At 41.0% G+C, this 23,175-nt stretch overlaps 1 protein-coding gene across 2 annotated transcripts in view; it reads right to left on the bottom strand.

The window, feature by feature from the left end:
- Nucleotides 1–23,175, bottom strand: part of LOC308071758 (cytosolic carboxypeptidase 6-like) — a 247,023-nt gene that overhangs the window by 107,362 nt on the left and 116,486 nt on the right. For both annotated transcript variants that reach the window (XM_080407682.1, XM_080407681.1), the window contains one exon: nt 10,134–10,286. In XM_080407682.1, coding sequence (XP_080263808.1) covers nt 10,134–10,286 — 153 coding nt within the window. The remainder of the gene's footprint in view (nt 1–10,133; nt 10,287–23,175) is intronic.

Below are 23,175 nucleotides of genomic sequence, written 5' to 3'. Positions count from 1 at the left end.
CAGAAGAGCAGAGACATAGGCACTAAGAGGATTCATGACTAGAGAATGGTTTCATATTGCAACACACAATTAAAAATATGCTGGGTCACCCTATGACATGGGCAATTTGGGAAATAAACTGTATTTCACAACTGACGCTAACTGAAAAAAACCCAAACCAGAAAAACTCTCACATTTTGCTCGTCCTGTAGTTGGGCACTTTACTTACCAGGGTACACTGGGATTATGCATACAAATGGCTTCATGTTCTTCACCTATCAGCATCAGCAATGGCCAAGTGTAATCAGGACACAATTACAACCTCACCAGTGTTATCTGCTGATGCCACTCTTATAGCTGAAGAGCAAGCTTTTTTCTAAAGTAGGTCTGACCTCTATAAGCTCTCAATTCACTGCCCCAGTGTAGCAAAAAAGTGATAGTAAAAGTTAGTAGTTAGTGCTCTAGAAACAAGGAATGCTACACTTGTCATCAACGAAGAATAGATGTGTCATTGGGAAATGGACCAGTGTGCAGACAATGTCAAATCCATCTCAGTGAAGAGTTTTACAGCATCAGCTATAACTCACTCACTCTCATTTTCTAGAATCCTTTATTGAAGTCTGCAAAAGTTAGAAAGAGAGCACAGAAATGCACAGGCTTTGAAATCGTTGCCGCAGAAGACTGTAAATAGCAATAATATAAATTGTGATTTTTCTGTTTGCCCCACCACAGGGTGCTGTAAGAGGGGTACAACTGGTAGCTCACTTTCCTCATATGGATAGAGCTAATTAATATCATGGTGTGTCATGTGCCCAGCAGTTAGTGCTTTGAACCTGCCATTCTTGCAGCTGGTAGTCCAACAAGCTATCTTACAAGAAACTTATCTCCTTACTTGTCTTGAAGCAGGGAGGAAACTTCTCACTTCAAGAGCCAGCTTGACTCTCTCCTCACACCCACCTCTCACCAGCTCCATTAACTCTCTTAATAGACTGGAAAGCATATGTGTTAGTGTTTTTCGTGATAGACTATCAACTCCATGCCAACTAGGTCTGGAGACTTGGAAATCATGGCATTTGTGAGGCTGTTATCATGCAGCCTTCTTCCAATATATTTTACAAACAAGCTGCAACCAGCATCTGAAATGTAGATGGGATTATATATAAAAAAAAAAAAAAAAAGTAAGAAAAGGAAAAAGAAAAAATCCTAAAGACAGAAAGCTGATCTGAAGGAGGTAGCAGGCAAAGCGAAAGGATCCTTGGAGCAGAGACATGATGAAATGGGAACAGAGCTCAAAATTACTCCCTGATTCATCTCACCTTGCAGCTTTGCCATGTTTCTGATGCACAGGAGGAAGACATATTTCATCTCAAAATCATTTCTGAATACTGAAATTTGGGAAGAGAAGGTATCAGATGATCCAGAAAGTTCATGATCATTTCAAAGAAGGATCCCATTACTTGGAGTTTTTCCAGATCCCTTAGGGACAGCCAGATTGGATTGATACTCCTGTGAAAAGGGCTCACTCACTGTCACTGATGGCTCTGGAGTCGACAGCTATTTGTCTCATAAACTCTGCCCCTGATAGGAAACACTGAGATAGACAGAAAAGTCTGGGTTTAACAAGGGAGTAGTCTCTGAATTAGAATTTGATCTGCAGAAATCTGAGAAAAGGAGTGCAGAGGAAATTTAAAACAGTTTGACCTGTCCTAAGAATGTGTGAGAGAAAAGTCTGAAACTGAAGCCTGAAGACCAAATAGCCTCAAATCCTAAGAGGTTTTCACCATTCTATCACCTGTCACTTTTTGCCTTCTTCCCCCCAGCTCGGTGGAAAGCAGACAGCAATCACCCTTTCTTAAAGGCAGCATCACATTGTAGGAGTACCATGAACACAACCTGCCTAGCAGCACATCGTCAGGCTTTAAAGTGCAATTCTCCTCAAAGTAGTAACAGTTTAAAGGTACTTTGTCACCACACACACACATATGCTCCCTGAGGGGCTTCATTATCCCTTTAATGTGTAGTGAAGGAATACCAGATCTTTCTTGCTCCCCATCCCTCCCAAGTGTCTTTCAGTCATGCCTGCTTAAGTTTGCTGATAAAAACATATATTTGCATGGTCATTAGCAGAGGCTTTGGAATGAACAACTTTATAAGCTCTGAGTTTACGCCTCAAACCCAAAACTACTAAATGAGCTCCCTTTTTGGAAACTCTGTAGATAGAAAAGCAACTGGGTTTCATGCTTCAGGGTTTCAGCTGTTCACCTGTGAGAACTACAATAGCTGCACTTTTCACTGCTCATTAACATCCATGCTCTGCTCTCTACAGTGCTCTGCTGTAGAGCTCCAGGATGGATGGAGGTCTCCACACCTTGTACCAGTTATACTGGGAGCACCGCTGCAGGGATTTCACATTCCTCAGAATTCATCCTCACATGCACTGAAACTGGTTGTACTCACAGCTCCCACCTCCCTGAGTACTACAGCACTGGAGATGCTGACTGAGTTCACTGGTTTCACCATAGCAGCTAATGCAACTAGAATCCAAATCAAAACAAGCAGCCCTTCTGAGAGCCCTTCTTAAACAGCATCCTGCAGCCAAACAAAGCAGAGTGGTGATGGCCTTACCTGAAACCTTCACAAAGTCAGTGAAGTGCTCCCCTATAGGACTGAGCAGCCCATCACCAACCTACTCAGAAAAGGTAAGAGAAGGAGGCAGGTTTCACCCCATCCTCCAAGCAAACCTCAGTTGGAGTTCCTCTTGCCACTAGATTCTGCCACCCCCGCACACATGCACATGCACACACACACAGCGTCCTGTCTCCAAAACCTTAATTCCTCAGGTCCCCTCAGCTAGTTTTTCAGTGAGTATGCTTCTCTCTGTCAGCAGAAGTGCACTTAGCCACATGTAACAATGTCACCTATTCAACTATTAACCCATGCACAGATCCATCACCCAGAAACCTGAGATTTAGCCTGGAGCGTATCTCTCTTTAAAAAGCCAGCCCAAGCTGTGACCAGTGATATACACAAATAAGGGATCTGCAAATGCTTCAGGGTAATAATAAAGAAAAGATCTGCTTTTTTTCCCCTCTGCTTTTTACTAATAGCAACCTCTGCTTCTCAGAGCACATCCTTCCCCAAAGATGCCAAAGCTGGCATTTCCTAGTCTAAACTCTACAGAATAATCACACCACTTAGAAAATAACTCGTGTCTCTGGAGTTCTCAGTTTCCCTATTTGTCAGTAGAAAACGAGACATTTCCTCAAAACATACAATAAAATAGCCTCTAGCAATAGCCTGCAATGCTTCTCTTTACAATAGTTTTATGAGCGTGTGTGTGGTCTCCTGGGAGTGCTTTCATAATCATTTATACAAATGACAGAAACTTAGGACAATGAGAAGCAGGAAGGGATATACAACCATCATGCATGCTTTGAATAGTCTGCAGAAAAAGTGGTTTTCTCTGTGGAAAAGAGACATTCTGCTCACTTGTACATCTAAATCAGGAGATTCAGCCCCTCCTAAGGAGGGACAGCATGCTGTCTACTGCTCCCAGAGCACCCAGTACAGCCCATTGCTCAAACTCCTCCCGGGCTGTCTCACTGCTCTGGAACGGTTCTCTGAACCAGACTTATATTTTACATATATTATGACAGAGTTAAAGGGGAATACTCAGGAGGAGATCCTGGGAGGGGGCTGGGTGTCCAGTTCTTAACTAACTTCCCAGCCCTCCTTCACAGCACACTTTGTCCGAGCTGAGTGAAATTTGCAGTGCTCTGTGAGAGAGGTAGCCTGTGTTTGAATGTAAAGGAGCTCCTGCTCTGGGAGGCTGTCACCTCCTCCCAGCTTGTTGACATTAGGTAAAAGTAATGATGGTCTTGGAAAATACACCATAAAATTGCTATGAAAACTTGTTTCTTCTGTGGATATTCAAGATTTCTAACTGTGTGGGGATGGAGAATGGACTGTCAACTCCTATATGGACAAACAACACAGCAAGAAGGTACTAAAAGAAAACCCATTTTCTCAAACAGTTCTTCCCCGCCCCATTTTTCTTTGCAATACAAATTATTTCAGCCCTCTGTGTAAAAAGAGGGGTAGTCTGGTTAAGCACGATATAATGGAGCAGTTTCATTTAGCCAAAAGGGCAGAGTTCTTGTGAGACCAAAACCTATAATGCTTAGAAGCACAGGCTTTACGATCTGTACCCTGTGCCACCAGAAGCACGTTTCCGCTCTCCCTTCACCCAGCCTCCAGGAAAAATATATAAATAAATAAATGAACTTATGGAGCAACATGTCCAAGAAGCAGTGAGCAGAAATACATCCCAGAGGGGTACTAAAGCATATAATAGCTGTATTTGTCTTCCTGGAAATGCCCTGATACAAGACAACAAAAAAGAAGGTGGGATCATTTGTTGTGCTCGGGTTTTAAGAGATTTCCGAGTAGCTTTGTTAAGCTTGCAGGATGTTAACAAAACCTGCCTGAATGCAACAGGCGTTGCCTTGCTGGGACAAGGGTCTTTTTTACCCAAGGAGCAGAGAGGCACCAGAGATCGTGGTGCAAGTGAGCATGAATTTTACTTTGGGATGAATTCTAGGTCTGAGCAACTTTCTCGTTGCTCCCCCTTCCCTGCACAGCCACATGTAACACAAAATGAGTTTTCTTTATTTTGCAACAGATTATTGGGATTCACTTATTCAATGTTCATGAGCTGTTATTACTCCCTCAGGCACTTGTGCCAGCACTTCCTTCAGCCGTGGCCCAAACCACACTGCGATTAGTAGTAGGGATCACAAGACTAAGAGGGACATGCCCAGCCAGGGTAAGTGATAACAGCTCAGCAAGGCTGCCATGGGTAGTTGGGAAAAGGTTTGCTGGAAGGAACACCTCTTCCCTAAGAATGCTTGGATGGATGAGGGGATGTTACGGATATGAGAATAATAGACCTGGAGTATGTGGATAAAAGGAAAACAATAGAAAATATAAATAGATCAGAATCTTTTCTTTGGTTGCTGAATTTTAGTTACCCAGGCTAAAAAAGCCAAAACAAAACTAACAACGACCAACCAAAGAAAACCCCAAAACCCAACCAAAAAGTACTAGGGCAAATCATTCCGTATCTGAATTTTCTCATATTGCTGAAACAATGATAGTGTCAAAAATATGTTTTAGGATACAGTGTTATGCCATTGGGTTTAAAAATGTGTTTCCCTAAAGGAAAATGGGAAAATGTTCAGAGACTTCACTGTTGAGTGCACAGCACGGTATAAAACATGGCAAACTCCTGACAAAGAAACCAGACTGGCACTTTGGAGACATGGGTTTTATTCTCCTATTTCTTTAAGCAGGTCACTTCCCATCCATTGTCTCTTTCCCAGCATGACTGGAAGCTTTTGAGGTTGTGGACTTTCCCAGTTGTTACCTTGTGCCCAACATAACAGAACACACAGTTTTTATCAGGGTCTTTGGCTAACCATGGCAAAAAAGGATGAAAAACACTATTTCTAAAGAGGGATCTCATCTGGGAGGTTGAATACAAAAAAATGAAATGAAAACTCAAAGGTATACCAAGTACCACCTGTTCAGAGCCCAAAGGCAAAAAAACAACTAGATTAAGCCAAGTACCTCTGACCAGTTTTTTCCTTTAACTGCAAAGAAAAGAAATTTTTATGAAGTGATAAAGCCATCCAAGAATGGCTGTGGTTGTTTCTTTTAAATGAACCAGAGAGAACAGATGGTCCCCTCTCATACCATCAGAAAGGTCAAAATTAGCCACCCCTAAGACTAGCAGGTTCTTGAAATGCTCAAGTGCTTGTGTCTGGTCATTATAACTAATCCACCCTCCAGAACAAGAAAGGTCAAATGAAGAACACCCCTACAAATATTGCAGCAACTCCTAGCCATGGCTGATGTGTAATGCACTCAGACATGGTGTCAACAGCTGCTCCTAAAACCCAATGAGTCAGCCTTTCAAAAGAGCTTGTCAGCTCTCACTGTTAGAGCTTTCATACAGATTGTATTTACTCCCCGATGTTTAAAAATATCATTCTTAAACCTTGAAAATATAAAATGTTTTCCTTACAGAATTTGTCCTTTTTCCCCAGACAGCTGCCCAAGAATGTTTCATGTATTTATTTGGGAGCAAAACTTCCTAGCTCTTCTTTCACTTTCCTTTTCACGTGCTGACAGCTAAACCAAAGGCAGGCCTCTGTTGCTGAGGCCACGTACCAGTGAAGAATTTCTAGTCCCTTCCACAACTTTTATGTGCAAACCACAGTCAGCCTCCCAGAGTACTGTGAGGTTAGGTGTTCTGCTTAACAGATAGGGTACAGAGACACTGGGTGACTTGCCTTGGGTCTTACAACAGGCATGCAGACACAAATCCCGCATCCACCCCCTACTCTAATCACCAATCTCCCTTGGATGCTTTCATTTAAATAAAAAGGCCTATTGGAAATGACAGGTGAAGAAAGCAGTCCAGGCATGAAATGTACTCTAAAGTATATTAATAGAAGGTTGCCAGACAAAATGGCACAAGACATTTGATCGCATCATCTTAGGCTTGTTGTTCATGCTCCTTTGCATCTGGCTGCATGATTTCTGCCAGATTCTCAGCTGGAGGAGCAGGCTAGGATTTGCCTGCTTTCCCTAACCCGTGTCGGGCTCAGCTGCAATCATGCAGAGCACTGAAAGAAATCCCTTTGAGTCAGGATTCATTCCGAACATGTAAAACCCAGACAAATGACTGCTTCTCCAAAGTGAATCCCATTTCACAGCAAGTAGGTTATTAGTGTGGAACTCCATACAAGTAGCCTGCATTCAAAAGCTCTCTGCATTATTAATAGAAGATGAGCTTTTGACATCAAAGGAGAACCATTATGTATGCTAAACGGTGGCAAAAATTGTACCCGCACTTCAAACCTTTTCAGTTCTTTGTCCCTTGTAAATCAATCAAGGTTGACAGATGCTTTAAGGAGAGTAATCTTTTCAATGATACTGTCAATGGATAACATAATGGAACATTGTCTCTGTGCTGTGTGAAGACATGGAGCTAGTCAATTATGGACAACACTTCATGCAGCCGCCAGTTTTCACTTGAAGTGCTGCTGTTGAAGTATTATAATCCCAACAAATGGCCGCAGCAGCATACAATGTAAATGAGACCTCCTGAAGCTTTGGAAAATTAATTAGTAACAACAGTGGTCCATTCCCACACTTTCAAACACCAGCTTGGTAATGTTAACGATGCACTTCCCCCCTTCCCTTTGACCAGCCAATAGGGCATATTTACATACACTATTTTTAATCTTCAGCACTTTTTCCCCCTTTTAAAATGGAGGAAGCTCTGGATTCCTTTCCTCTCTTTTGAGCAGCAAACTTCACCCCTGATATTTCCAACCAGTCACATAACCCACATGGCCGGAGCTGAAAACAAGAGAACAGAGACTTTCCCACTTGGAGACAGCAGTAATATTTGCTGCTATTGCTTCACACACATCAGACACTCTGTGGCTGTCTGCTTCTCCAACACTCCTCTCCCCTCAGTTGCCCTAAGAAGAATGCCTAGGGTGGATGGCAGGGGAGAAGCTTCTGGTCTCAAGAGACCAGTAGGATTGTGAATTGAAAGCCCAATGTACTGAGTGCCAGCAGCACCCAGGTCAAATTGTGGTGCACATGATACCAATATATATATCCAATTGCCAGCCTCCACAGAAGATTGAGAGTCAAAGCGGAGAGACTGCACTGTTTATTTGGCTATTGGCTTCTATTTCCTACGTCATTTTCTCAAAGATTTTCCCTTTGTCAACTGAGGCTTGCACTAAGAGGAACACTTAATCTCCCACAGTAACAGAGAGAAATCCCACACTCGAGTACAAAATTTCTAAACTCCTATCAATTGCAGATTTTCATTGCTCTGATCTCTGAATGCCCCCTTATCTATAACATGCTTTTGAAACAATCAGGTGTAGATAAAAACTCAATCACTGAGGTCTTCTTGGACAAGAACAAGCTGTTCCCTGAATACAACTCCTTCTTCCCCAGGCTCCAAACAGCTGGAAACAGGTGCAGCTGCTGTCCCTTCCTCGTTTATTATGGATTTGGTCTTCTACACTCTGGACAGTTTTCTGAGAAGCCCTTGCAGTGGTTGACCACAGAAAACTTCACATTGCAACAGTCCCTGAACGCCCCAAACATACAGACAATTGTTAAACAATGCTGAGAATGGTTAAAAAATACTATGAGGCAGCAGAGGAAGCAACAGCAGCTGCATACCCTTGCAGGCATTACCCAGCTGGCTGCCACTGCTGATCCCAAGAAGAAAAGGGAGATATTAGGCCTATTGCCTCAAAAAGAGGCCTCCACTGCCTAGGAAAGACAAAGGAAGGGTTATCTTCTTCCTAGCCTTAGAAAAATCAGAGACTGATCCAAACTTTTTCCTGGTCTTGCATAAAACAAACTACCATAGAACAGAGAAATGGACAGGAATCAGGAGGTTTCAATTCCTTCTTCCTTATGTTGGAACAGATCCGTCAAGAAAACAGTGGCATAAATCCATTTCTATATTCACTTTCCACTCAAACTCTACAGTGCAATATACACAAACCCAAGACAAAAAAAAATATCTTTCCTGCACCTTGAGAGAGCTTTAGAATAACATTCTTGCCATGATGAAAATAGCCTTTCTCCCAGTTACAGTTTCTCTTGCTGTGCAGACTCATCTGCTTTCGTACCTGCTTTTATATATTCCTTCTCTAGAGCTAAACACATGGAACACTGCAGGATCCCTATCCTCCTCCACCTACAACCTCTGCCACAAGCTGTTTGGGATGGCACTGCAGAGGGGGCCCTAGCTGTCCCCATCTTCGAGAGGAGACCCAGGTTTATCTCTCAGTACCAGGAGGATGAATTATAAACAAAAAGAGGGCAGCAGAGACTGGGAAAATGTACAGTGGGCAACAAAGAGGGTTACGAACGTAGTAGACATAAAATAAGGGCCCAAACAGTATGTTCTTCTGCTCATCTCTGGTTGGTATAGGATTCCAAAGTACTTTTTAATTGAGCCTGTTCCCATTATATAGCTGCCAAATGTCATCTACTGCCTTCCCTCCTCACAGCTAATGCCTTGGCCAAGATGCTTTTCTGAATATTCCTTATCCCAGTCAAAGCAAAATGGAACAAAGACCTCTTACTTGAAAGACTGTCCACTTAAGCAAACCTGGAGTGCATAGATTGAAGCAGAGCAAGGGATAGCTGTATAGAAAGAAGTAGCTTAGATGGCAGCTCCACAGGTGTGTAAGGTGGGCCAGAAGAAGCAAGCAAACAGCTGCAGGCAGGCTTGGGCATTGTGTGTTAACTTGCACAGCCTTCAAGGAAAACCGATGCACAGAAGAGGCTATGGAAAGGGCCAGGATGTCATATTTGGACACAAAGTTGCAACACACTGGACCAGAGTCTTACACTGACTTCTGCAGATCTATTGCAACCCACGTGTGCCAAAGGGTCTGTTCTACCCTATTTGAAACTTGCTCTAAAAACATATGCCTCTTTCCAACCCATTTATAGGAGTTCACTATATATTTCCAATATCCAGAGATACCTACACACATACTTTCTTCAAGTTACAAGACATGTATTGAGCTATTGCAGATTTTCTTGCAAAAAAAATTTCCATGGTAATACTGAAGAATTTCAAAAGCATACATTGCCTTTGTCACAACTTTCAACAGGAAATAATCTAAACTTTTCTTTCAAGTTATTATTTTTACTTCTCTTTTCTATTTTATTATTTAAAGTTTACAAGTAAAAAAAAAAAAAAAAAGCCAATATAACATAAACAATAAAGCTGAACCAGTTGCCCAAAAGAGAAGAGATCTTTTGACAAAAACCAAGTGCTCGAATAACTCAGAACCAAAGGTTATAATACGGAAGATGAAGAACCTGCTTCTGTTCATGTCTCTAATGACAATACGTAAGGTCAAAACTTACCACTTTTGGATAAGGTAAGTATAAAAGGGAAGGTGGTAGCTAATACTGACAAAAGTTTTAAGTAGCCTTCTATTCTTATTAAAATAAACCCCAGACAATTCAATTAAGCCAGAGATCTATCGTTAAAAATAAATTAGGAAAAAATTAAGAGAAACATTGCTTACATAAGAGAAGTCTTCAGCATTCTGACAGAGTAGCTTAGGAAAAACAGCCTGTCGCTGAAATCTTTCCTCATCTTCAAAGATGTTCCCATACATGAAGCCATTCATCATGGTGGAGTGGGCATGGATGTCAATATAGAACTCCAGGTTAATCTTCTGTTGAAGGAAAACAACAACAACAACAAAACATTCAGCATGCAATAAATCATAACTGTGTTATATAGGTGAAGCCTCCCATAAATCCAGTACTGGCATCCTTGAATGGAGCCAGCATCAGAGAGCCATGCTAACGACATTGTTCTGATGCATCCAACCATTTGTGCTTCTTTGTGGGCGCATGTGGGATGCAACACAGGGCAAAACAAACATTTCTTTACCTGTTCTGAGAAGGCTGGAACATTTACACAGTGTCTTGTGCTGCATAAAATACAGCCAAAGTATTATCCTTCACTTTGATCAGGGTTTAGTGCAACTGATAAAAATAGGCACCTTCTAGTTCTAGAACATGATTGTTCGGGCACAGCTTTGCCATCTATGCACGGATCTGCACTGCGATATGCAGATGTACCCTTCTGCCAGGAAAGACAGGCTCAAAGCTGTGTAAAAAAATAATTCAATATTTTCTGTGCAGTTTATTTCAGTTTATGAGGAGAAATACTGCAAATGTTTTTGTCTTACTCTGCTTTGTAGTAGTAATTCAATAGAATAACTCCCAAAAGCAAATGCCTTGAATGCCTCTCTGCTTGTAGCTTCCCATGTGATTTTGCATCAACTCTGGCTTCAAAAGAAACACCAGGACCCCCTAACACAGAAGTGCCTGCTCTCCTCATAATCTTTCTGGATTGTTAATTAAGTGTCAGAAGGCTCCGTAAGAAAATGCTGCTCAAGTCTCCAGTCCAGGGACACATCTTTTTCCTCACATCACTTATAAGTGATACTACTTCCCCTGCCATCAGTGGCAAAGAGTGAATGTTCACCTTGGTGACCGTGTACAATGCCATTGACAGCAGTGAGAAGGCAACATCCAGTATGGCGAAGTGCTACCAGAGCAGATGACACAGGACTACCCAGAGTTTCCCCAAAAGCTTGCAACTTCTGGTCCTGAACAAATGGTGCTCTGTGACCAGACAGTGACAAACCCACCCCTGTCACCGGGATCACAGCCACCCCGCCATGGAGCCAGTAAGAACCTTCCTGGTGACCAGAGGGTTACAGTTCAGATCTCCCTGTCTCAACCAGGGGAAGAGCAGCTCTGTTAGCAGGACAGGGACTGCAATGCTTAGTCCTGTACCCTTCAGTGGCAAATAGGGACTGTGACCAGTAAAATACAACATAGAGCTCTCCAGCCACGTCTTGTCTGCACAAAAAGCTTGCTCAGGCTACTGGAGAACATTGAGCTACAAGACAGTCCAGTGTAATACAAATGCAACTTATATTATGCAGTTCATGTGACAGCAGTGTCAGCTCTTCTAGAGATTCTTTGATGGGGGGAGAACATCATTAGGTATGTGAAACTAATATGATACAGATTTACTTTCCCTTGGCAGAAAACCAATGTACAATACACAGTGACTGCTTGGTTTAATTAAACAGCCTAGAGAGAGTTATACTGTATCTTATTAAGCCTCTCCTATGTTAAAATGTAAGCTAATGCAATATCAATATCTGACCGTGCTTCATAGGAAAAGGAACATTTGATTGTATTTGACTCTAATACAATAAATTGTTTGCTTCTGCCAAAACATTACGCTGTACTATACAGGACCAACACTGCAATAAAGAACACATCTGCTATTCAGAGATATAGCACTGAGAAGAAAGATTAGCATTGACAGGACGAAATACCACATAGGATTTTCTTCCTCTCCAAGCACACAGAAATTAAAACCAAGATTGAGTAATATTATTTTTCATAAGATAATTTCCCCATCAGAAGCAGAGTTTGATGAGATCAGATGCACACTGGCATATCATCATAAAACAGAACATGTTGTCGAGTCTCAAAACAGTGATTTGATGATGAAGTGACGAGATAATCTAGTTGAACTGGATATTTGTAAAGCATGAATGTCCTTCACATAGAACTCAGTGACCTAAGTCATGCTTATTTTAGAACAACTAGACAGTATTGTTTACAGGGACATATTTACTAATATAAAGTAATTGAGAAGTACAGTGATCTGTGTAACAATAGACTAGTATCATTTGTCTTAACACAAATAAAGGTGCTGGCACAAACTGTATGATTTGTGCTGTGTCATACCATACTTATTCATCCATAGTTACCAAATTCTTTCCAAAAGAAGGTGTCTACAAACAGGGACACAGAGGTACAGATTACTAAGATAACTTTCCATAGGCTATCCAGTAAGAAATTCACCTGCAGAACAAGGGTGACCTGAGCCTCAGATTAATATTCAATTGATCAAGCCATCCAGTCTATCACTACAGAATATTTTCTAAACTCTCTTAGGATTCCTGATTAAAAAAAAAAAGCCGATAAATGTGTTCCAGAGAATTTTAGAGAATCTCCTGGGGTACTGAACTTCATTTGAAGAGCTTTCTTGATCTCAAAACCTATTTTCAAATAATCTGGTTACACTGGTTATTTGTGAGGGAACAGTGTCCTTCACAGGTGTCACCTTCACCTAAAGATTAAGCTTCTAGATTGCTTATTTGGAAATCATGACATTCAACAGATAGCTCAGCATTCAGACAAATGTTCAAAACCATTTATCCAGTCATTCATTACAATGTATTTCAAACGTAATTTCCTGTCAGTCTACAATAACTATTCAACTGTTTTTTCTGGTCTTCGTTCCATACCCTCCTACTGAACATACAAAAATATCTATTTCACATATTCCTGCCCACTAAGTATAGTCCAAATTTGCCATTGCCCATTGTATTCAGTAAGTTGTTAAACATTGCTAAGGTAATCACCAGTTAGACATACTACTCCCAGACACTGCTGTATATGAGCAGAACAGAATTTCAGTGTTTCAGGTTTCTTCTCATCACATTCATTATTTTATCAAAGGGAAACACGTTGCTCATTCTCCATTACAGAACAAAATAATTCAGTACATAATAATTCAGTACATTGTTAATATAACGTATGAGTTCCTAATGAAAAATTCTCTTTCTTTACAGACACAAAGATATTGTGGCCTTAAAATGGACAATAACAGCCCAGTCACCGAGACATTAAACTCAAAGTTTGCCACCTCATACCACAAGTACTAAACCAAGGAGTAGACAATCTGTTTCCAGGCAAGATTTGCAAAAGCATTAAGGTATGTTCCTGAATAATAATGGTATTTCTTCTATCTCTTTACAGTCATACACATTCATAAGTACTTTACACATAGGAACTGTTTCACCCACTGCCACACTACAAATTTAAGCTAGGGAATATAGTTTCATATTTTAGTTGGGGTTCTCTGGAAGATTTTGGCATAATTACTGATCTCCTGCAATTTAGTCAGGATCACAGAATTAACATTTTATTAAATATATATTGTCACATACTGATGGAAATTTCAGAAAGATCAGCAGAGAGCTGACCTTTTCAAACTGTTTCTCTTTGAGATAGGGAGAATTTTAATGGGAGAATGAAGTTAATAAATGTATGTGTGCATTTACATGAGCACATATAAACACACTTAAAACATAAACCAACCCTACCTGCTGTTAAACCACAGGGGTATCTATATCTACACAGCAGAACCCACCCTGGTTACGGCTTCTAATGCAGTAATGTCCACAAGTGAGAGTGGGAATAAATTCAGAGGTGGCTCAAAGTCTTATAGTCACATTTCCTTCAGCCTTTAAGCAGAAAGCAATGAATAACCAGGCTCAAACATCTCTGGATGCTGTAGCTGCCTTCTGAGAGACTTACAAGTTACATCCTACGATATGATATTAAACTCATCATTTTCAGCTTTAGAGGTGGAATGCAAAATGATTCAGATGCCTTATAAAAATAATCAGGCAATTTAATTCCCTCAAGAGTCCTTTCTTTGTGTTTACAAGCAGCAGCAGAGATTTTCTCTCTCACACTCTCTTTCTTAAGTAAAGCTGTAATTACCTGGATGACCCAGCTTACAGAGTGGAGAAAACAAAGGCAGACTACTTGGTCTTTCTTTTCTGTGTGTCAAAAGAGAAATCACTCACTAGAGTGACAGAGACAAAGATTGGATCCCACTTCCTAGAAAACAACAGTTAACATTCTCTCCCTTGAAAAGAATGGTCTTCACCCTTTCTTGCCACTTACCACATAAAACCAGAATAAATAAACAAGCAAATGAATTTCTGCTCCAAAGTGCATTTGAATCCCTGCCTTTGTGGCACACACTTTCCACTGTTCTCTTGAGTCAGTCTAAAGTTTCTGGCAGCTTGAGAAATATACATATAAATTAGGGACGGGGGGGAAATGAAAGATATCATGGATAAAGAGCTCACATACATTGTCAAGATATGAAATTGTCAGAGTTGTACAGAAACTGGAAACTGGTTCATGATGCCATGTAAAATTTTGAGCAAATATATTCTTACTTGCCTGCATTTTTATTTCATTAGCTCAATGCCTTTGGAAGGTCAGTAATTAAAAAGCAAAAGGAAAGAATGCTTTCCTTTAGCGCTGATATGACCAAAGTTTGAATTTGAACGGTGCAATTATGATTCTTAAGGAAACAGAGATTTTAAAAATAAATAAATAACCCCCCCAATAAATGCCATAATAAAAGGATAAATGTGCATTGAGTCCAGAACATGAGCCACTAGAGAGACAAGTGATGCAGGAAGAAGCCAGCTCTGTCCACCAGCTGTCACTTCAATATGGATTTTATTAATTCTTGGGCATAGCAGTTGGTTTAGAGTGAGAGTATCCAAAAGCCTTCCTCAGTCCAATATTTCATGCAGGGGATGGGATAAACTCCTTGCAATGTTTTATACAAGCTGCTAAACCCTTGGCTTGTCATTGGTGGTAGAGAACATAACAGCCTCCAGGCAGATGTTGCACTCTTACTGCTAAGCCACTGTTTGAAGCAAATGGACATACAACAGCTGGCACAGCATAAAGAGTTTGCCCCTTTTGGTTCAGAAGAGATTCAGAAATTCCTAGAAGACTGGCTCCTTGATGCCTCCTCAGGTCCAGAATCTCTCAAAAGAAAATTCTGCATAGATCTTAAATATATCCATTTTGACATACACACCGTACCCCACACTTAGTTTTTTGGCAGCACCTACAGTGGTGACACCAGAAAACACAAGCACAATGTGCTAATAAGCAAAATCAAGAAAAGCTGATGCTTGAGTATCACATGCTCAGCAGTCTACATGCAGCTAGAAAGCACTAGTCCTGGCCCTTTCAGCTTCAGGGATCTCTACCTGGTCTCTTGAATTACTCTTTAGGGATGCACAACACTTGTCTTCTCCTGACTACACAAGGGAACATTAGGAGTTCAAACTGTCTGGATATGGTTCAGTTTCCAAGCTTCCCTTGAAATACCTGGATTTGGATGCCCAGTAAGGTGACTTTTACCCAGATCACTTTTCTTACTTTCTCCCCATACTTTTCCCCCCAAATCTGAAAGGGGGGAAACCTTCATAAACCCTCACAAAAACCCCAAACCAAAACAAAAAAAAACCCCAACAACAACAAAAACAAACACACACACCCTAAACCCCCAATAGTTCTAAGAACATTTTTCCTCTGCCATTCTTTATAACCTCTGACAAGTCAGTGCTACAGCATCATCTCTAGTCTAGCAGATGATGTAAGTCACACCTTATTAGAGGCACTATTTCAGAGGTATGCCACTACCCCTTTGTAACCATAGGGAACAACATCTTTCTCCTTCCATTCATCATCCCATGGACCACCTGTTCCATTCACCTTTGTAAACACCATGGCAACAACAGCAATTATTTACTTAAGAAATTAATAGTAGAAAAGTGGCTTAGTATTTTTTAAAACCTTCTAAAGGTTAAAAACCTTAAAAAAAAAGTTTCCTCATCTTGCTTCCAGAGAAGGGAAAATGTTAGCTTAGAACCACTCTTATTCTCACTGATACAAAGCACAAAAGCCAATTTCTCCTTATTCCTGTAGATAACTTTACCTAATCTGACAATGTATTTTAAGTGTCCCTGCAGAAGCAGCTTGCAAACACTGATATACCACAAACTCTGAATGACCTTCTAGCAATTCTTCTTAACACTTCATGCATTTCTTCAGAGTATTTCAATGAAGTTCCATAAACTGTTGTCTTTCGGAATGAACCACTCCAACCCACTTGCCATTCAAAAGTAATTATTTAGTGATCTGGTTACACAGCAAATTCTCAGTCTAAATAACGATGCCTCTTAATGATAGGCATAATCTGACATGACTCATTAATGCCTCAAAAAGGATGGAGAAGAAACTTCTGTTGGATTCATACAGCAAAAGGATGGCATGTCCATCGACACTGCTTTCCTGTCTGCCTTAAGAAGTAAGGGATGCTTTTATCCATAGAAGAATGTGGGACCCCCTTCAATAAGCTTGAACTCTGCTCTAATGTGCCCATCAATAGCCCTGAGAAGAACTAAACTCATGGTTTTGGCCTCAAAGTGGGAGGTCAGCAACATGCATATTCTGATCCTGGCTCTTCATCTGCTTGCTTCTCTCACCTGCCAGTGCAGATAACAACACCTCATGAGGATTAGCTGACGTTTGTAAAGCACTTTGAAGATATAAAGCATCACAGTGCATACAAGTTAAGTATTAATTCATCTGCCAGGCTGATTCACTCTTTGACCCCTCTGCAGAGACATCCAGTTAGTGTCAGCTCTGGCAGTTTTTGCAATTCAGGCACCTGTCCACCAGCTACTGGACTGAAGCCAGCAATTCACACAGGACACAGAAGAGCCGTCAGATGGTAGTAACATTTGGTCACGACAGGCCTGAATTGGATTTGAAAGGGTGACCTAGAGGTGAAAGGCTCTATCAAGAAGCCACTTCTGTTCAAATGCATATTAAATTAGAGAGGGGCCAAAGTGACAATGTTAAGACCCAGATCAAGTTTAGACAAGACTTTTAGCTCAGCTGCATGGACAATTCTTGTATAATTTTTACCCTAAAGAATAGGAAACAGGAAATATTCTTCTGGATTTTGGGCCTGACCCCAAACCAAAACTAGAAGGGTCAGTCTGAACAAGGACAGTCATTGTTCTATCTCATTCTTTCTCTCTCCCTCGTATGGAAGCCAACATGCACATATACTCAGAACATGGTTTATGACATTTGCCAGCTCTGAAGTCTTCAGTCGTTTGAATAATTACAATAAAGCATTGGGATTTAAGTGGGGTAGGGAGAGGGGCTATTACCTCACTGTAAACTTTGCTGATCTCACTTGGCTCTGCCTACGGCAGCCTTCATTTGTATGTCCCCACTATATGCCCCACAGAGCAAGCTCGGTATATCCTACCTTGCTCAGCTGTCTGCTACTGAACAGCACTGGCTCTACAGAAAGAAGGCTTTTCAGAAAAGAGAGGGGAGAATTGTGGCAAAAAATGAACAGCTTTTTGGGAGAGGGAAGGAATCCTACAAGAAAAAGAGGGGGGGGGGGGGGGGAGGGAGGGAGGGAAGGAGAAGTGGGAAAGGGAGAAAAGCTGAGGCAGTAACTGTTCCTTATTCTGATAACTAAAGCCAGAAAATTGGGTTACAAAACAAATATCTAAATGACCATTGTTTTCACTAGGAAAGTCAATTTGGCTGTGGTCTGGTTCTGGAAGTTTGCTCAGCTGAAATGCTCCCAGTAGCTGTACTGAGGGTTTTAGCACTCCTTGGTACTGTTCGTTAGACAGCCACGTGCTTGCTGTTTAACCATACGCAAGTCATTTAACGTCTTCAGGCATCATTAATTGCTGCTTATACACCTGAAACTATATTAAGCCAAGACTTCCTGTTCAACTCCTCACTTCAAAGCAGTATTAATAGCTTGGTGTTTTACCAATAACTTTTCATTATACCTCTGCAGAACCTTCCGACCAAAGTACACAGTCTTTACAAGTACGTAAATAATTCCCAAAGGCAATGCCTGCCTCTCCTCCAATTACAAAGGCAAAGAGTGGTAGACTCAAAAACAGTGGCTAGGAGTTATGAATCCCTGTCCACTAATTTCCTAGGAACTATTCCAGTTGGACAAATTGCATGTAGTCAAATCAAACTCTGTAACAACCACTTTCTCTAGTCTCTCAAATAATGTATGTTATTATTCAGTGTTTCTTACTAAATAAGTAACAGCTGCCACGATGTAAAGTCATCAGGCAGAAAACCTAAGGCAAACAAAATAAAGCACTTTTCAAATTACTATATATACACCTATACTGCAGAACTCACTGCCACCAGATTTTGGCCAAAACACAGATGAACTCAAAGATCAATCAGATAAATTCAAAGAAAAATATTCCATTATGTTTTTACACACAAAGCAGTGGACACAATTTCTTATTGGAAAATTCCAAAATTACACATTACCAGAAGCTCTGCCATGTTCTTAGTCTATCTCTTAGCATCTGCAATAGGTCATTGGATACTGAGCCAAATAGACCTTGGGTTTGACACAGTAAGTATCACTGTTTGTATTTTCCAATTAGACCTTAATTTATGCTACGGAATGAGACTTCTGTGGTTCCTAAAAAGTTAAGATGTTGATTGGTTGTGAAAAGTATGCACATTTCTACAGTTTAAACTGCCTATTTAAAAAAGAGATTAGACAAATTAGTATGTCCTTCTCTACATTAAGTTCTCAGCTCAGGAAGCCCCTAAACCAATGATAACTACAAGCTGGACACCAAAGGTAAAGGTTCATTTTACACATGTAAAATTTCTTATGCAGGTCCCTGTCTTTTTCTGCCTACTAACAACATACCCAGGAAATCTGATTAGTTAGACCTATGCGAGGACTTGCAGCGGTCGTTATTTTGCATAGATCCATGTTGAGTAAGAAAGAAAGAAACATACCTGCATGCAAACTGCAAACCTGCCCAGTCAGGTGGAAGGAAACAACACTAAATGTATCATTCAAGGGGTATGTGGCCATCTACTTGCTTGGGAAGACAGGAAGGCTGGATGGACACTGTGCACGTGCTTTATGAGTGATTGACAGCTGAAAAGCAAACTAACTCATTCTGTTCATCTTCCTGACACAGCCTCGCCACAGGCAGAATTTATCCATGGTCATTAGTCTTATTCTGTTCCTTTACAAGTTATCTTTTCCTTTTCTTTCCTTGTACTCAGTGCAGGCAACAAACACATCCAAGTAAGAGAAATAAGTGAAAGCCGATAAACAGGAACACAAGGACACTGAAAGAGATCAGGGACTATGCATGGCTGCCGAAGGGAGGGACAGCATGCTAACAAAACAAAACAAAAACAAACAAACAAAAAAAAAGAGAGGGAAGAATTGTCCCTGATATTCCCTTGTTGACCCAAGATTCATCCACAACTGGAAGAATAGGTTTTCTTGCATTTGACTTACTCAGAGACAGATCAGCATAGCATTTTGCACCAAACTGCAGAATGTTTTCTCTCTGCTTTACATATAGCGGTACTTACTATCTGTACAGCGCTAGGAAAGCTAAAATGTAATGGTAGTTTTGGAATGGTCTGCTTTTCCAACTGAAAGCACAACATACCATGCCTTTTGCAAGGCACTCATCAGCATAAGTTGTATCTGAAACTTTTTCCTCAAATATTCCCCTACTCACACCAGGCAGTACGTAAACCTGTTGCTACAGGCCATATCACCTTGTGTTCCCTTGTCAGACCAAACAGCAGGGCAGCTAACTGTGCCTGTATGTAAAGTCACAATGTCTCAAACACAACATATGCCCCTGCAAGCACATATTTGGGACCACTATTTTTTTTTACCATTTTCTACAGAAAGAATATTCAGGTCTTGCAGAACATCAGGGACTCAAGGTTCAGCACAGTGGTACAAACAGATTATCCGAGTGACAATCTCAAGAGGAGTCACCATGGCATAACTAAACAAAGGCATAGTAGGACTCTGAAGAAGGGTATTTCCCACCCTAGACAGCAGTGGCTGACCCACACGACCAATGGTTGACTTAGAGATTTAGGCAGTTTTTGTCTGCTTTTTCTTCTGTGTGTGTACATATATATATACCTTTGTAAGTGTGTATGTGTGTTAAAAAACATCTCCATTTGGAGAAAAGAAATATTTTTAACTTGTTTTCATCCTTCTCTTCTGTAACTGTTACAGCTGTCTATAACAGACAGCAAAGCAATTTGCTCTGATTTGTAGGTATATCAGATCAACATTTGATCCTTGCTCCCCTAAATGCTGCAACAACACTGATGGTCCACATGCTGTTTTCAGGTTGAGTCGCCAAACATGAGTGACGAGCCAATTCTATGAGTCTATGTTACTGACCGCTTCAGGAGACTGGCCATACAATATGATTGTATTGCAAAGCAATATTGTTGTGATTTAACCCCAGTAAGCACTGAAGCCCCACATGGCCACTCATTCACTCCCCCCTGCAGTGGAACAGGGGAGAGAACTGGAAGGATGAAAGTGAGAAAACAAGGTTTACCCTCTTATTCCAACAACAGACCACACAGCAAGACAGAAACCAAGTACAGGCAAGAGCAGCACAGTGAAAGTTCACTGGAGGCAGAAAGTGATCGCACAAAACTTCATCAGACAACTCATGGGCAACACACTTTCGCTGAACTCGCTCTGATTTTTCATAGTTTCCTTGGCAGTTTTCTCCTCTCTGCATTCCCACACACCACATTGTGAGTTGGAGAAAGTCTGGAAGCATACTTTAATAAAACTTCCAGCTTTCCCAACCACTTCCTTTTAACTTTAGATTTCTCTGAAGGGAGGAGGTTTCTGCTATCTCTGATGGTTGGAACCTGATCCTGTCATCATTAGCTTTCTCAGAGACTCTTCATTTGTTGAATGTTGGTCTGTAATAAGAGGCAGGAAGGATAGTCATTTTTATAGCAACTACCTGCCAACAGATTTCAATTCTTTATCCCTTCAAAATCCCACATCTGTCCATGTCTCCAGGCACTAGTGGAAAAAGCTCTGCATTAGTTATTTTTATTATCAACATAAAAATCTTTCCATTTATTTATTTATTAACAAAAAACTGCAGCTATCTACAAAACTCAGTTTGTTTTGTCCTTAGGCAGACATTTAAAACTGTCTGCCAACTTCTTTTCTTAATAAAAAAATAAGCTGAAGTCTTTATTACACAGTGTAACAAAATACGACCAGCTACATTTACCCAGCTGAGATATGCACCATCATCCACTTATCGGGCAAGAGTTCTGTGACTGAAAGAGGAAACATCTGATAAAGAAGGTGGCCCCACTTCTGAAACCTGGCCACTGATGGGTCCTGACCCATCAGTGAGTGATGATGCTGAGTCCCAAAACATGCCCCGTCCCTGCAGGCAGCTGAGCCAGCACTGCACAGTGGAGCAGGGACAGACCCTGAGCTCGTTCTGACCCCCCCTCCAGACGGACAGACAGGATGGACCTGCCGTTTCAGAGCAAGGAGGGCTGCACTGCATGAGTATTCTGCTTTTGGGACTCAAGTGCATTTCTCTGCGTGATGCTACATCAAACAGCTTCTCCAGCTCTTCCCTAACACAACAGAGAAGGGTGAAGCTGGTACTGTGTGGTTGCCACTGGGGACACAGCACCACATCCTCAACTCCCAGTCCCTCAGACCCACCAGCCAGACCTCTTTGAAATAACTCACTTTCAGGCTGGGTCTTTGCTTTTGCTTCTTAACAGTGTGATATGGTGGAGACTGAAAACATATCCCCAACAACTTCAGTGCCTTGCACAAATGACTCTTAAACTAATGTGAGGACACAGCAGGTGATGAGAACCGTGCCTTCTGCCCAAAATCTTGTGGCCTATTTCATAGTGAACAAAGTCTCTGAAAAGCAGGAAGGATTTGGATCCCTAGCCAGGATACGTGTCAGAGCTGCCGCCTGCACTCTTTCTAGGCTGGTGACTGGCATGTTAAACCCAAACAACACATCTTAGACTACATGAGATGAAACACATTAGGCAGATGGCATGTTTTCTCTGCACAAGCCAGCACCAGAGTATTTCCTCCTAACGATCTTCTGTTCTTGTTCTCACAGCAAAATTAGTTTTAAAGTAAAAAGAAACAGAAAAATGCGTAACATGATGAGAGCAAAGATTACTATGTGGAAAATATATCAACAAGAGAGGGGTTTTGTTCTTTCAATTCCATGGCTTTTATTTATATATATATATATTGTTTGTAAAAACAAACACCCTACTTTGTCAGACGTGAAAAGTCAAAATTTACATTTAAATGGAGGCATTTAGGTGGGGTTTTTTTCCCTCTCATCTTATGAATGCAGAGTACAAAAGACTAAAAACTCTCAATTTTCCTAAATGGAAGGATAACAGGTGAAGTTTGCATTCTGGGAGCTATTCATTTAGTGAACAATGTTCAACTCAGCAACGACCAAAGCCCAGCTGATCAAGGGGAAAAGAGCACTGGCTATTAGGCCTGACAGGGATTTGCTCAACAGCTGAGACCAGGAGAAGCTGTGATCTCATTGTGCCCTGTTCCCAAGGAGGAAATTATGCCAAATACAGCTCCCCAAGGGCAACACCTACATTTCCAGATATACAGTGGATCACTATCCAACTGAAAATCACTGCAATTTTGGAGATTTCAGTGCCACAATAGCCCTGGTTTCATTGCTGGAACTACTGCAGATGTTTAAAATGTGAGGTGGTGTGCTTGGAAGAGAAAATGAGAGGACTTAAAACAAGTCCATAATTGCACAGTATTAAAGCTGTAAAAATTATAAAAGAATGGAAATGGAAGCAAATACTGTGATGACCCTTAAAGCTTGCTATCAATTCCCTTCCTTTTTTTTTTTTTTTTTTCTTTTCTTTTTTCTTATTCTCTTCCTGGCAAGGAAAATGAGTACTATCAAACAAGTACACTTGCAAGCAACAGGCTCAGAG

This window comes from Falco punctatus (genome assembly GCF_963210335.1).
Source record: "Falco punctatus genome assembly, chromosome: 11".
Classification (NCBI taxonomy): Eukaryota; Metazoa; Chordata; class Aves; order Falconiformes; family Falconidae; genus Falco; species Falco punctatus.
Note: the sequence above shows the minus strand (reverse complement) of the source record. Positions and strands in the feature narration are given on the sequence as shown.